Genomic DNA, 16906 nt, shown 5'->3' on the forward strand with positions numbered 1-16906 from the left:
TTCGCTAATCTGTAATTTCTTGCAGGGTATGTGTCCCCATATCTCACCCCCATAGGTTACTGCCCCTCTAGCCTGAGTTTTATAGATGTGAAGGGGAGGGCCGAGGGGTTTGTATGTTGACCCAGACATCATCCTGCATATACCACCCGTGCGTTGCACAAGTTTCAAGTTCGCCTTGTTTATATGAGAGTCCCAGGACATAGATTGGGTAAGGGTTACCCCCAGGTATTCAAAGGTAGAGACCCGTTCCAATCTAACGGACCCTATCATGGGGCTTGGGCGGGATGAGGGTAGCGGGTTGAAAATCATGAACTTGGTTTTAGTCGCGTTGATTTCCAATCCGCGACCCTCACAAAAGTTTATGAAACCGTCCAACACCCTCTGGAGGCCCATAGGGGATTTAGAAAGCAGCGGGGTGTCATCCGCAAACATAATGGCGGGCACCCTGCTGCCATTCAACCTGGGTGCATCAATGTCACTTAGCCCTAGCAGAAAATCTATGACCCCATCGACGAAGAGGCAGAACAGGGTTGGTGCAAGGACACATCCCTGTCTGACCCCCGTGTCTACGGGAAAGCTATCGGAAAGGGCTCCCCCTCTACCACACCTTACCCTAGCAAAATTGCCCTGGTGCAATCTCATTAGCATAGATGTGATATCAGCCGGAACATCTAGATCTTTTAAAACTAACCATAACTTGTCTCTAGGTACCAAGTCAAACGCCGCTCTTAAGTCGACAAAGACACTATACAGAGTACCGCCCTCAATTAATACAGTCTTCCAGTATAACAAGTTAAAACGGAAGATCTGATCGGTGGTGGAGACCCCCTCTCTGAACCCAGCTTGATACGGGCTCAATATCTCCTGTTCATCCATCCAGACCTGTAGGCGATTTAATAACAGTCGGCTAAACAGTTTTTGGGGAACGTCAATCAGACTGATAGGTCTGTAATTGGAGGGGAGTAGGGGGGAGCCCTTTTTATGTATTGGTACTATCTCAGCACCCAGCCATGTGTTTGGAACCTCCATTCCATCTAGAATAGAATTAAAAAGAATTAATAAGTAAGGGGCCCATACAGCGGGTTCATGTTTAAATAAATCTCCAGAAAGGCCGTCTAGGCCTGGGGCCTTACCTGAGGGTAGCCTACCTATCACATCTTGAACCTCTGTTAATGTAAATGAGAGACTGCTCGGTTTATTTGTGTCGAAGGTAATGGGGTTAGGTCGGGGATCATCAGGTGCACTATATAAAGCTTTAAAGTGATTTTCCCATGCGGCGGCGGAAATGTTCGGCTCAGTTGCACTGATCAGCAATTCTGAACCTGTGTTCACAAGCCGCCAGAATAAGCGGGAGTCTCCTCGTGCCAAAGTAATTTTGAGTTTCTCCCATTTATCATATTCCCATTCCTTTTTGGCATGGTGAATCAAAAGTTTATAGGCAGAGCGTTTTGCCCTAATGTCCTCGATACCCTTCCTCTCCTTTAAAGCATCCAGAAGGGCGGTTTTAGCCTTCCGGCATGTGAAATTATACCAAGTAGGACGAGGGAGGCGTCCAGTATTCCCGTGTTGGGATGAAAAGAGGATGTCAGACACTGCGGATATTAGTTCGTTGTGAAGCGTGCCCCACACTATCCGATTTTCGGGGGTAGTGTCGTACTCCATGCTTATGGAGGCTTTTTCAAATATAGGAGCAACCCGGGCATAGAGCCTAGATAGTTTCTCTGGGGAAGAGGCTAATCTATCCCATTTTACTCTACGTCTGTTATTTGCCAGGGCTAGCTCCTTTTGGAAGGTCGGCCTCTGTTCCCTCCTGACCACGGGGGCACAATGTGGACATTCTCTGTGTCTTCAGCATAGGTTGGGCTCTGTGGCATTGTACCCTGGCCTAATTTGTATTTACGTAAAGTGTGCTACATGTGTCCACTGTAAAGGGTGACCCAATTTAGCTTGTGCATACTCACAGTGGCCAGTGCCTGTGTGTCTTGGTACAACTATCTGATGATGGTTGTTTGTCAATTATATGTGTGGACAGGCTCACGAGGGGTACTTTGTGTACACTCAGGATTTATTGAAGGGCATGTTTGTAATTCCCGAGTAGGAGGTGTAAGTACTTCCTCTGTCTCAATCACATTGTCTCAGGTGGGGGGGGGTTTGTGCGGGAAAGGACTATATGTCCAAACCTTATGTCTCCTTGCCAGGTCTGGCCTGTGTGTGATGATTGTCTGAACATACACTCAACATGCAGTGACCCAGTCATGTTGGGCATGGTTTAATGTATTTGCTAATGCAGCATGTGCCAAAAGTTAGGAGACATGGTTCCTGCTCATCCCTTTCTTGGCAACGATGTGTGGACCAGATGCTGTGCTCGACTGTCCCCAGAGACTGGCTCCTCTGTCTAATTTGATATCAAGTTATTTGCTGTTGTGTCATGCTCTCCATTGTTTCCCAGTGGCATGGTGGGTCAACCAACTGTGTGGTGCAGGGCCTACATATGTGCGTAGTATTGTAGATGTTACTCATGTTGTTTTTCATGCTATGCACTGTGACGTATGTAGTTTTGGATCATGTGTCATATGTATACAGGTGTCTGATTTTTCCTGTCTCTTCACCTTGCCCACAGCATCGTCGGGGGAAACCGAGGGAGACACTGGCACGGACCTTGAGGAGGGATCCAGCACCGGTGCCTACAGTGCTGGCGAGTCTGGCGCAGCGAGTGGCACTGAGGCCGAGGGGAGTGAGGCGGAGGACCTGTCCAGTCCCACCACCGACTATGACGCTGACGGGTCCGAGGCTGAGCTCCCAGAGGGGGTGGAGGCTGCTCCCAGAGCTGAAAGCAGGACTCCATCTCTCGCCGCCCCCTCCATTCCCATCACCGGCCTCCCACTTGCTCGGGTCCCTTCCCTCCGTGCTAGGCGACAACATGTCTCCTTCGTGCCAGGCACCGCACCCCCTGCCCCTGTCTCCCCTGCTGCCGTCAATGCCGAGTCTGTGGACATTCTGCGGCAGTTGCAGGTTGGTCAGACATTGCTGCTTAAAGTCCTCCATGGCCACACCAGACTGCTGACACATATGGTGTCGTACATGGAGGGCATGTCAGCAGCGATGTCTGACCAACGGATGTTGCTGAGGTCCATAGACTCGTCACTGACTGCAGCAGTGGATCTCCAGCAGCGCTCCGTCCCCCCCCTACCCCTGCACCATCCACACTTCCCACTCCCATGCCTGTCCCACGCACACCCAGACGTCCCCATGCATGCACCCCACCAGACACAGGCAGCACACCACCAGGGAAGTCCAAGCGCACACCTCCTGTCACCCACACACAGGGGGAAGTAGGCACAGCCACTGGGTCGGGGGGCAAACCACAGCCACGCAGCCACAGTAGGTGTGCTTAGTCCTCACAACCCACTTCCTCCAAAACCACACCCCTTAGCTCTCCTGGCCAACTGTCAGATAAGGAGTCCTTCGTGGCCAGTGTGTCCCTCAGCCCCAGTGTGGCACCACACCGCAAGCGGTGGAGGCAGTGCCCGGCCACGGTAGTTGAGTCCCCCCCCTGTCCATACCCTCCCCCAGTAGCGCTGCAACCCATCCCTCCGACCCCCCCCCTCCTTGGGGCCTGTGGTTCATTCGGGTGCAGGGGAGACGCTGGAAGAGCTCGAAACCGTGTGCAGCGCCCTGCTAACCACCACCTTTGGCGCTGCCCCACCCCCTGTGGTGGAGTCGTCCGTCCCTGCACCCACAACACCTACCCTTGCCCCTCCTGTCCCTGCGGTGCCTGGTCCTTCCCCCCCCACATGATGCCCCCCCTTCTGTGGATGATATGGAAGAGTGAACTGTGCAGGCAAGCTAGGGGAAACGCGTCCCAAAGTGTCCCCCACCAGGACTTTGCACACGGCCTGGCCTATGGGCCCTGTATATAGGGGCCATTTCTTTTGCTATTATTTTTTATGCTGAGTAAAGTATTTTGATTTTCATTTGCACACGAATGCTTTTCTGGTCTTGCTGTTGGTGGTGCTGCTCCATGATTTGGGGTGGTGATAATGTGTTAGGTGTCTGGGAAATGTTGTAGTGTGCTGCTCATGGGGTGGACCCTGATATCTGTGTGCCATCACAAGGTATCTGCAAATAATCTTTGGTCATGTAAGCTCTTACTGTATGGTGACATTGTCCCAAGGTGTGTTCCTTCCTCTGTGGACCCTGACATCTTCCCTGCAGGGTGTTTCCCAATTGTTGTGCTGAGCTCTGTCTACATTTCCTGAGTGTGTGACGGATCCCTTCAACTTTGGCCATTCATGCTCAGCAATGTCTCCACCTGCATCATTTGTGGCATCATTGGTGGTCACTGTACTTGTGTATGGAGTATATTGACATGACTTCATGTGGACATGTTCCCTTTTAAGCACTATGCATGTGTGTACTCCCAGCCTCGCACACGTGTTACGTGTTCTGCAGGGTCTTTGGGCACCTGTCTGACAATTGTGGGCATTGTATCTGTGGGTACTCCACCCTTTTCCTTCCATGGGAGGCAACAACTTGTTGGCTGCCCCAGCACCTGTACATTCCTATCAGTCCTGGAATGTGAGTGACAGTGTGTGTTCCCTTTGGGTCTCTTAGTTTAGTAGGGTGGCACATGAATATACAGTCTTGTTGCATGCTCTCAGTGTGTGTATTGTGCTGCCAGCGCCAGGGGTGGGTAAGCATGTGTCATTTGTCATCACACCCACATGTGGTGTGTCATGCAGTGGGGGATGGACATCCACCCTCATGGGAGTAGGACACTGCTGTCAGTGATGTGTTGGCATGCCACTCTCAATATAATCGCACTTTGTGCATGCCTTCATGCACCCATGGAGTTTTGCTAATTGTAGGATGGTGTACACACCACCATGTCTCTGTCCACTGCTGGGAGGACTCTGCACCCACCCCTCCTGTGTCTGGGCACTGCTGGGAGTGATAGGCACCCACCCCTCCTATGTCTGGGCACTGCTGGGAGGACTCTGCACCCACCCCTCCTGTGTCTGGGCACTGCTGGGAGGACTCTGCACCCACCCCTCCTCTGTCTGGGCACTGCTGGGAGGGATAGGCACCCACCCCTCCTATGTCTGGGCACTGCTGGGAGGACTCTGCACCCACCCCTCCGGTGTCTGGGCACTGCTGGGAGGACTCTGCACCCACCCCTCCTGTGTCTGGGCACTGCTGGGAGGACTCTGCACCCACCCCTCCTATGTCTGGGCACTGCTGGGAGGACTCTGCACCCACCCCTCCTGTGTCTGGGCACTGCTGGGAGTGATAGGCACCCACCCCTCCTATGTCTGGGCACTGCTGGGAGGACTCTGCACCCACCCCTCCTGTGTCTGGGCACTGCTGGGAGGACTCTGCACCCACCCCTCCTATGTCTGGGCACTGCTGGGAGGACTCTGCACCCACCCCCCCCTGTGTCTGGGCACTGCTGGGAGGACTCTGCACCCACCACTCCTGTGTCTGGGCACTGCTGGGAGTGATAGGCACCCACCCCTCCTGTGTCTGGGCACTGCTGGGAGGACTCTGCACCCACCCCTCCTGTGTCTGGGCACTGCTGGGAGTGATAGGCACCCACCCCTCCTATGTCTGGGCACTGCTGGGAGGACTCTGCACCCACCCCTCCTGTGTCTGGGCACTGCTGGGAGGACTCTGCACCCACCCCTCCTGTGTCTGGGCACTGCTGGGAGGACTCTGCACCCACCCCTCCTATGTCTGGGCACCGCTGGGAGGACTCTGCACCCACCCCTCCTGTGCCTGGGCATTGCTGGGAGTGATAGGCATCCACCCCTCCTATGTCTGGGCACTGCTGGGAGGACTCTGCACCCACCCCTCCTGTGTCTGGGCACTGCTGGGAGGACTCTGCACCCACCCCTCCTGTGTCTGGGCACTGCTGGGAGGACTCTGCACCCACCCCTCCTATGTCTGGGCACTGCTGGGAGGACTCTGCACCCACCCCTCCTGTGTCTGGGCACTGCTGGGAGGACTCTGCACCCACCCCTCCTGTGTCTGGGCACTGCTGGGAGGACTCTGCACCCACCCCTCCTATGTCTGGGCACCGCTGGGAGGACTCTGCACCCACCCCTCCTGTGTCTGGGCACTGCTGGGAGGACTCTGCACCCACCCCTCCTGTGTCTGGGCACTGCTGGGAGTGATAGGCACCCACCCCTCCTATGTCTGGGCACTGCTGGGAGGACTCTGCACCCACCCCTCCTGTGTCTGGGCACTGCTGGGAGGACTCTGCACCCACCCCTCCTGTGTCTGGGCACTGCTGGGAGGACTCTGCACCCACCCCTCATATGTCTGGGCACTGCTGGGGCTGATGGCCACACACCCCTATGTGTCTGTCCACTGGCATGGTACGACCCATACCCACGCTCTTAAGGTGTGGGTACGGGCCGTACCCCTATGGCACCCCAACAATGGCGGTACGGCCCGTACCCATGTCCCAAAGGCATGGGTACGGGCGTACCGCCATTGTTGGGGTGACATAGGGGTGGGCGTGGTACGACCCATACCCACGCTCTTAAGGCGTGGGTACGGGCCGTACCCCTACGGCACCCCAACAATGGCAGTACGGCCCGTACCCACGTCCCAAAGGCATGGGTATGAGCCGTACTGCCATTGTTGGGGTGACGTAGGGGTGGGCGTGGTACGACCCGTACCCATGCCTTTGGGATGTGGGTACGGGCCGTACCGCCATTGTTGGGGTGCCGTAGGGGTACGGCCCGTACCCACGCCTTAAGAGCGTGGGTATGGGTCGTACCACGCCCACCCCTACGTCTCCCCAACAATGGCGGTACGGTCCGTACCCACGTCCCAAAGGCATGGGTACGAGCCGTACCGCCATTGTTGGGGTGACGTAGGGGTGGGCGTGGTACGACCCGTACCCATGCCTTTGAGACGTGGGTACGGGCCGTACCGCCATTGTTGGGGTGCCTTAGGGGTACGGCCCGTACCCACGCCTTAAGAGCGTGGGTACGGGTCGTACCACGCCCACCCCTACGTCACCCCAACAATGGCGGTACGGCCCGTACCCACGTCCCAAAGGCATGGGTACGGGCTGTACCGCCATTGTTGGGGTGACGTAGGGATGGGCGTGGTACGACTCGTCGTACCCACGCTCTTAAGGCATGGGTACGGTGCGTACCACAATTGTTGTGTTGCCGGTTCGCGTCCATGTCGACTTCCGTTGTGGCGGACGCAGGCCTTGGTGGAGACGCCCCCGCCCCCCGAAGTGACCATGCCCTGGGGGTCAGGTATGTACAGGGCATGTAGGATTTTTAACTTAGGTGGGGGTTATGTTTCCTGGCCCTGCCCCCCCCCCTTTGCCCCTGGGTGTTGTTCTGACCTTCTGCGGCGTCTGCGTCGGTTCCTGTACACCAGGTGGACTGCTATGAGGGCCGGGATGACACGTAGGTTGGGGTCCATGGCTGTCCGTCGCGTACAGGTGCTCCTTCTGCGCGTCGTCCTGATTTCCCGGCAGTTTTTGGCTGCCGTAAAATATAATCCGTGCGGAGTGACGTGGGCACGGATCGTACTTGCTGGTTCGTGAAACGCTGCCTGACTCCGTCCAGACGTCACATCCGCGGTGTCCCGGATCCGATTTGTATGTATTTTTTTGCCGGTCGGTATTTTTGACGATTCGTACGGAAATGGTGTTTCTGTACGAATCGTACTTGCGGGTTTGTAAGGTGTTTTTCCCGGGTACGAGTCGGACGGAGAAAACGCTCCGTCCGACGGTTCGTACCTGGGTTTTACAGGATCGGAATCGGCACCTATGTGTCAAACACTGTATTTTAAATGCAATGGTAGTACAGCATCAGTGCATTGTGTTGCAAGGTCGGATAGTCAAGGCCATGAAGATACCCTGTGGCGTTAACACGTGACTTAGGAAGCCAGAGCTCGGAACCTGGCAGGAAGTTTCTGAGATTAGAGACCAGCTCACACTTTGAGAGAGCCAACACTAAGTCTCTTGTTACAATATGTGATGCCTAAAGTTGGTATTCTTAGTACGTCATGACTAAATAAAGAGGAGTCCCATAATTGAGCAGGGGTGGCTGGTGACATTTGAAAGTGGTGAGGCGTAAAATGCTTGTGGTACTGCACTGCGGCGAGCGAACCTGAACAGCCTTCGGAGGGTTTTCCTCCCATGGAGAAAATTTTGAAAAAAGAAAGGACAAATTGTGCATTTTCAAGCAAATTTTAGAAAGCGGGAAGGTTAATAAAGCAATTGTGAATCAACTAACTATACAAACAAGCACTCTGTTACATACTCACTGGAGCTGCTTTTGTTAATATAGAGGGTTGATATGGGACAATGAGTATTGGTCAAGAAGACTAGTTTAGTTGTTTCACCTCTCACTTTGATTAACACCCAAACTATCCTCAAAGCGCGCACGACAACAAACATACTAGAAAATGAATCTGCTTTTAATGATCAATAAATTACTTTGAAACATCAATTAGGCAATAACAACTGCCAAAAAAGTCACACAACACATGATAGTTCAAACAAAATGGAATGTGAAAGTCAAATAATAACTCAGCCTTTTTGTATCACGTACAGGAGCCACATTTAAAGCAATGTTGGAAAAAAACAGATTCCTCTGTTGCAATATAAAAAACAAAAATAGAGGCAACACAAGACCCAGCGAGTCTCAAAATGCATGTTAAAGATAAATAAAAAGCATGCACCGCCTTTAACGACGATGCTGTGAGGGAATAAATGTAGTTCCACAGTCAAAAAGCAGCATATGAAAACGTGATACCTGACGAGTGAAATAAATTTCATTCGTCGATCAACAATCCCCACGTGAGGATTCAATGCAACAAACAAAACATGCTTAAAGGTAGCCCATGTGGTTAATGTAGAATCTTGATTGTTAAAGCAACAAACTTTTAAAAGTTATTTCAGTGCAGGAGGAGAGCCGAGTTAAGAGTATTTGCTCGGAGGCTTCTCGTAGCTGCTGAAAATTATAAATAAAAGTTGGCTCAAATACAGTGAGAAATTGTCCTTGCCCAGAAATTACTTACCTGTTGTCACACCCCAGCCTGTCAATAATCTGCTGTGCTCTGCTGTGACTGCAGCTGGTGCCAGTGTCCGTCCCAAGCAATAAACACAGACAACACATGGAATACAGCATACTTGCAGTATTCTGTGATTCGGGCATCATCTTTTGAAGCGAGTTGTGTAGGAGGAGTAAGTCTCTTTGTATGATAATAATGTGCACCTACAGCAGTGGAAAGTGATACAGATGCAGCACATGCGTGGAATAGGTGGCCCAGAGTGGGCATCCAAATACTATTTCTCTGGGGTACCTGGTTCAACCACGCACAGAGACGGTTTAGCTAAGGGCTGGTTGGCAAGGTACTGCCATGGCCTCCAGGGCAAGAGAAGTAAATAGGCAGGCCTCTGGGTCACCGCACTGGACCATCAACCCTATTTGTGGGTCTGGGCACTGGACTCCCATACCTGAGTTCTGGCTGACCGCTGGTGACCTCTCCTGGCTCCGAAGTCCTCGCGGCACGGTCCAGTCTACTCTAAGGGCCTTTGAGTAGAGCACAGGAGAGTCGTCCTGTATAACTTCCAGTCCACAGTCTTTGGAGTCCACCCACGAGCGCGCCCTCACTTCACCTACACCAGGGGCAGCTCTGTAGCAGGAACACTGTGCAGGCTAGGTGTTGGTAGCCCTCGGAGCCCAGCGTAAGCTATAACAGAGCCCAGGCGCCATACTGACTCCACTGATCCCTGCCGGAATGAAGGCACTGGCGGGGGCCGGCGTGAATGAGCGCTGCAATGACATCCCCTCGTGCATCACAACAGCCCTGTACTGAAGCCCACGGAGGACTGCAACATCTTACGCCCACCTTAAAGGGCAGTGAAATCTGCTGTGCAATAGACCAGAGCAGGGGGGGTGGAGGGGGATTCGGGCAAAGGACGACATAGCGAAAGTGCTGTGCGTAGAGTGGAATCTATCAGCCCAGAGCTAAGGAAAACCGATTATACAGCACTCAGGACTAAGTGATTTGTTGTGCCTTGGCGCTTAACCAGTCGGAGAGTGTTCTAATTAAGCAAATCGATTCTTCAGCTTTGGGCGGTTGGAGGCTAAGTCGGGCATTCCAAGTGATGACCCCCAGGCTAGATACCATGGCTATCACGGAGTCGTGCACAGCTGCACGGAGGCTCGCTGCAGGGCCTGGCATGGCTAACAAAACTCATCATTGATCTGTCTTACCTGTGTCGGTGGAGACCTGGAGCAGCAGCAGGGCCTCCTGCCACAGACACCAGCCGTGCATGGCGAGTGAGCGTGGAGGGGAGAAGCGTGCTGATTATGCTGAAATCAGAGCAACGCAGTCTAACTCTTCCACAGCCCACTCCCCCAGCTCCCATTTTCCAATAAAGAGGCCTAAAAGTAGCGCGAAGTCAAGGGGAGCTCCAATTGTTGCCACCCACCACTACTCTGTCTTTAGATAGTCAAGCCCTGCCCTCGCCATTCATTTCAATAGCGCGCTGCTAAAAATGCCTGGGCCCCAGCATAAGCGCCCCATTTAAACCCAACCACTTTCCCTTTCTCTGGCCACTCCCTTCAGGCGGACATCACTGTTCTCGTATGTGCTTTGAGGGCGAGCAATATTCTTCGCCCTGACCAGCACATGCGCAGGAGGTCTCTGACCTCATCCCTTCCTAAAAAAAAAACGGAATTTGTATATTTGTATTCAACATGAAGCAGTGAGCATTTCATTTGATTCAAATGAAGTGCTCATTGCTTCAAGTTGAATACAAATTGCGTTTTTTTTTAGGAAGGGAGCTGCAGCTGCTGCATTGTTTACAGTTTCTTCTCCTCCCCGATCCTAGTCCCGACTGACACTGAAGCTAGTAGGGCAACGCCCCTTTCGCCCCTTAACACCAGCCGCCACTTAAATTGAGCATTTGGTTGTGCAGTGCTACAACTGCAAACTTACGCTGTGAATGTATTGAATACACATTGAGGCCCCAGACAGGTGAGTCGGGTTGTAGAAGTTGTGCAAACCCTGCTTTTATGGAGAGTTGGTTAATTGTGAATGTGATGTGATGCAGAGTAGAGGTAAGTTACTCTTGAATGACCGGATGGGTAAGCTTGAGTTTAGGGATTGTCATTGCTGGCATGGGGTTGGTTCAGTTGGGATTGTTTTGACTGCGGCGGGCAGTGTGTAAGCATTTTTCTGCGTCTTGGGCTTTCTGTGGAATGCATTTACAGTTAAATGATATATGATTTTCCACCTTGGTAGATTAAACCCACCTCGCCATCCATTGCTGTGGCACCAATCTGATCCTGCAGCTTCACAATATCCACAGGTGGGCCAGTGATCATGGATGTTCCCGTGTCAATAATCACTTGACATCCATCTTGGCAGAAGGCAACCTCATCACCAACTTTAATGCTGTTGAGAGAAATAAAACATGTATTAGATAGACACAAAATGGGCTAAACAGGTGATGCAAAGTGAAGGGAAGGGAAGGGTCACTGTGAGATTAGATCCCAGCCATACAGGAATGTTTCAGCAGCCAATGAAAACTTTGCATGCAGGGTCTTACTTGTCCAGCTTGATCTGCCAGTATCCCTGTGCAGTGACCGGCACCCAGTTCAGCTCTCCTGAGAAATGGGAGGAGTCAATGCCACCAAAAATCAACTCTCCTCCTATAGGCGAGTTCCGGTTCCTGCAAAGTGGACAAACTGTAGAAAATCATTGCGTTTTGTGTTTCTTCAACAGATCTTTAACCTCTTCCACTAATGGTGTTTTTTTAGTGAAGCCATTTTTGAAAGTTTTCATAAACACGGATTCTTTGATACAGTGAAGTCACTCTTGAGCCTTTTCGCTGAGATCTCCTGAATGATTTAGAAGTTTATGGCGTTAATTATATTGAATTTGTACTGCTCAAGGTGTGGCTGAATGAGAACTATAGAAATAGTAATAAATACATTTGGCTGGAATTCAGTTGAAGCATTGCATATACATTTGTGCTCATCCGACCAGAGACTGTATTTGTATTCGTCACCAATTTGTTCATTCCTTTATTCTGAATTTTAAAATCTCTCCTAAATTCAGATCGGAGCATCTTATTTTGTTTGGTTTTTGATATTGACTTCTCTGTGGAATGTCTTCTGCCCTTTACTTTCGAATTTGTTTTTTATGATTGAGTTTCAGTTTCTCTTTCGCAAGAATTTAATTCTCGTATTTCTCAAGTTTTGAAGTCCCTTTCGTTAATACTCTGCAGTTTTTCCAAGTAGAGGCTAATTCACAATATGATGTTAATCTACTTTAGGCTTTTAGAGGCCGCTGAATACAGGGCACGTGCGTGCACGTGTAACGCTCTTCAGACAGCATCAGGCTGTGCAAGGATTTTTTAATGAGCATATCACTGCATTTGTTGATGGCTGGAAAATTACAAACTAAATACACACACAAAAAGAGAACTGGGGGTCAACAACAGAAGGACATAAAGAGATGAACGCAAAAGTTAGTGAACAGTCGTAATACCACACAGGCATTCAGAGCAGAGCAAGGATTACCATCAATCTACCTCTCAAAGTAGAGCATGGGTATGAATCAATCAAGCTCTAATGGTCAATATTATCATTTGGTCATCCGCCAAGAGTGGAAGGTCCGTCCCTTGATCATAAGGACTGCCTTGCTGGCAAGCTCTGTTGCTCAAAGTAAATGCTGTTGCGGGACCATGCAAGAAGAAGAAGAAGGTATGCTCATGTCCATAATAAAGGAACCCTATGTGGTGCAGTGCAAAAAAGATATATTTGTGAAAGAGATTTTAAAAAGGTTGTGTGGAGAGACAAACTACTCTGAATGATACAACCCTCCTCACATCTAGTAAAAACGGTGCAGAAAAAACTATAGCAGTAAGCCCAAGTGACTGCTATTTTTAGGTCATTGCAGTAATCCCAAGTGACTGCTATTTTTAGGTCGACATGTTTCAGCCATCAGGGGGAATTCCCCACGGCTTTCTTCAGGGCCTATCTAAGTCACACCAAGCTACTGCATACATAAACACTCTATTCATAAAATAGTGTGAAAAGAGAGTTAGAGGGGTTGGATAAACGATACAACCTCACTTTGTACTCATCCTCCAATCACAGGGTGCAATCGTCACCTAAAACAATAGAGCAAAAGTAATGAACAGCTCATTCATCCCATGTGCTTCAAAGTAGTGAGACCAAAAACGTTTCTGTGTCCACTCAAACCATAAGCAAATGCAGCTTACCCGTCATGATAAAGGATCAAACCTCACCTCCCTGGAACCTGTCTCAGGTTTATGAGGCCCCGCTCTGCAGGCGAAAAAAAGGGGGGAAGAGCGAGGCATTGATCACTTAGAAGGGAATACTAAATTCAACAACATTGCCCCAAGTACAAACTCATATATTCACAACAAGTTTATATATTTAGAAGTATGCCTAAACAAGTGCATACTGCTATGTCCGCATGACAGAACTCTAGTCAAAGAAACAGCGGTAAGGAGTCTAAACAAACTAAGTGAGTCAGGAGAGAACAGGCCTGAATCTAAAGCGTATTTCAAATTAGTAGCAGTTTACCAGAAAAGACGAGCATGCCCGCTATGTAAGCGCGCTAGCAAAGGAAACCCTCTACGCTCGATAAAACCAAGAGTGAAAAACAAACATACGCCAAAGATGAGCCCCGGCACTGGAACTGACCTGTCCGTCGTTACCTCTGGACTGTGCTGAGTCAGGGGGAGAGGCGACGACTTGACAGAGGAACGACATTAAGTACCCAAGTGTATCTGGTTGCACACCGTAAGCTTCCGGCTGGGAATTCTAACGTCATCGGGGTGACACGTGAGGCAACACGCTACAGGAATACGTGAAAAGCGTCACGGCGTTGATAACGTCGCGGCGTGGACTTCACAGTGACGTCACAAGCTTCACAAATGTAGTTTATTATACATGGCTTATCGTACACTGACCAAGCCATAAGATCGGGAAACATAACACGCTGAAGCCAGCGCAAAGATGATCATGCGGCTATTTCGCCCTGTTTCAAAATACACTGAGTTCTAAGATCTCAAAACAAAACAAGCCTTCAGTGAGTCTTCCAAGAGGCACAACTCAAAACGGTGCTAGGGAGTGCCCTTAAGGACGTTAATAACTTACAACACAACCCATGGTAGAGACCGCTCGTGGCAGCTGAAACAACAATGAAAATAAAGCACGTGTGGTAAAAACCTGTAGTGTTTTTTATGCTTCAATTTTCAAGCAAAACTTTATTTGCATTAAGTATCAATGCGTATCGGTGCAGGTGTAAACTGGTATAGTAAGAAACTGACTGATCTATATGGTGTATTTTAGAATAGTCAATGCTAACGAGATGTCATGTAGCAGAGCCAAAGTATGATAACTCATTTAGCGCCCACAATATACAACTGGCTAGTGGGCCAAGGGACACTAATATTAGTGAGTCCTGTAATACAAATACCATCAAATCCCTTCCAGTATGTCGGGGGTGGGAACACAGCTATAATTACCATAGGACTCGAAAATAAACATGAGAATAAATCCCAAGCTTAAGTATGACAGCGGGTGCAGTTGCCTAATCGGTATGATGTATAAACCCTAGAGGTCTGAGTAAGAAAGAAAAATCTGGTATATTAGAGACTCACCCAGGGTATATCATCATTAAGACCTAAGACATCGCTATGGAGCTTGTGAACCCATCTTTGCTCCTTCACAAACAAGTACCTAGCGATGTCGCTAACATGTGATGGTATAACAGGTTTTTCTAAGACTGTCCATTTGAAGTCTTCTGCGCCGTGATTCTTTTCTGAGAAATGCCTCATGAGTCTAATGGTGAGCTTCTTGCACCTGAAGGTGCTTTTGTGTTCCAACATACGTGCCTTAACTTTACAGGTTGTCATCCCGACATAATTAGTCTGGCACGGACAAGTGATTAAGTAAATCAAATTGCTACTATTACAGTTCGTAAACTGAGATTGCACCCAAGGTCTGTTGGTTCCTATGTCAACAGTTGTCGTGTGTGAAGTCTGTGGACATACAGAGCAACCACCACAAGGATGATGGCATGTTACTGCTGGTAGGTCCCATAAAGTGCCCACCGGCTTTTTTGGCAGTACTTTAGGGCGTGTGTAAACCAATCTATCTCTGATGTTGCGAGCTCTCTTGAAGACAAACAAAGGTAAGGCAATTTTCTCGTTGCAACAGTTCAAGAGTCGCCAATGATTTTGAATGCTCTTCTGAAAATGATTCGATAATGTGCTGAATGTATGCACAAAATTCAACCTGTCAAGAGGTAGTTTCTACACTGGTGGCTCAAGTAGGGCCTCACGATTGTTATTAGTGGTCCGTTTGAGAGCTCGCCTAACCAGTCTCCGAGGATAATGCCTATCCAAAAGTTGCGTTGTTAAAGTTCTGGTATGTTTCTCAAAGCACTCAGAGGTGGAGCAATTTCTACGAACGCGGAGAAACTGTCAATAGGGTAAATTATCTCTCAAGGCTTTTGAATGCTGACTGTCATATCGCAGGAGTGAGTTCCGCGCCATGGGTTTGCGGTATATTTCGCTCTCAAGGCCTTGAGGTGTAACAAAAATGGACAAATCAAGAAAAGCCAACCTGGTCTTATTGATCTCTACGGTAAATTTCAAAAAATCATTCCGTGTGTTCAGCCAATGATGAAAAGCAAGAATTGACTCGTGATCACCACGCCAAATTACCAGCACATCATCGATGTAACGCTTCCACAAACGAATCGATGCAAAAAAAGGGTTAGTGGGACCTGGAACATGTTCCTGTTCGAAGGCGTGGACGTACAAATTCGCCAGACTGGGCGCAAAAACACTCCCCATGCTGGTCCCTGATATTTGTAAGTATAAGGTATTCTCATACTTAAAATAATTGTCTTTCATTGCCAGCCGGGCTAGGGCCATGATAAAATGTACCGGTGTAATGGATTTCAGGTCAGTAGCTTCCAAAATTGACATTACAGTATCCAAGGTTTCATCTTGAGGAATTGAGGTATAAAGAGATTCAACATCGAAGGAGACTAAAAAGTCTCTCTCCGTGTCAAATTCGATTTGGTGAAGCAGTCGTAAAACATCTTTCGTATCCTGTAGATACGTAGGCATTTTCTGTACAATTGGTCTCAAGAAATAATCTACGAAAGTAGACAAGGGTTCCAGAATAGATCCTTGACCTGAGATAATAGGTCTGCCAGGGGGAGGTCTTTGGGCTTTGTGTACCTTAGGTAGAATATAAAAATAAGGGATTATGGGGAACTTAGTTTGTAAATATTGGGCTTCCCGCGTTGTAATCCATCCCTCATTTACTGCTTCATCGCTGTAATCTCCTATGATTTTCTGCAGTCTCACAGTAGGGTCTTCAGTGAGGACCCTATAAGACTTATCATCACTGAGCTGGCGTAAGCATTCAGTTCTGTAGTCAGTAGAATCTAAAATGACTATAGAACCCCCCTTATCAGCTGGTTTGATGGTGATACCATCGTCCTTGGCTAGTGCTTGTAGGGCCTGATGTTCCAAGCGCGGTAAATTGTTATAACTATCGCGCTTCTGTTTGCACAGTTCGATGATCTCACTCTTGACTGCGTTTTCAAAAGTCAACACCTGGGGAGGAACCACGTACCCTGGGGATTAAAATGTGGATCTTGGTCTTAAACCTGTATTTAGTTCCATCAGATCATCTTCTGTTTGTTGTTTGTCTTTGAAAAAATAATGTAATCTTATTTTTCTAAAGAATTGTGCCAACTCGCACTGAATTTGGTAGGGGTCACCATCGGAGGTGGTGACAAAACCGAGCCCTCTATTAAGTACAAGTTCCTCTTCTTTAGACAAAATACGCTGGCTCAAATT

The 16906-nt window shown here is 49.4% G+C and overlaps 1 protein-coding gene across 1 annotated transcript in view; it reads right to left on the reverse strand.

Annotated features, from left to right (window-relative positions):
* The window catches only part of CTSE (cathepsin E), a 326557-nt gene that overhangs the window by 167371 nt on the left and 142280 nt on the right, over nucleotides 1-16906 (reverse strand). Inside the window, 2 exon segments of the mRNA XM_085640901.1 lie at nucleotides 11301-11442; nucleotides 11597-11719. Of these exon segments, the coding sequence (XP_085497027.1) occupies nucleotides 11301-11442; nucleotides 11597-11719 (265 nt within the window).

The sequence above is a fragment of the Triturus cristatus genome, chromosome 1_1 (genome assembly GCF_964204655.1).
Source record: "Triturus cristatus chromosome 1_1, aTriCri1.1, whole genome shotgun sequence".
NCBI classification, from domain to species: Eukaryota; Metazoa; Chordata; class Amphibia; order Caudata; family Salamandridae; genus Triturus; species Triturus cristatus.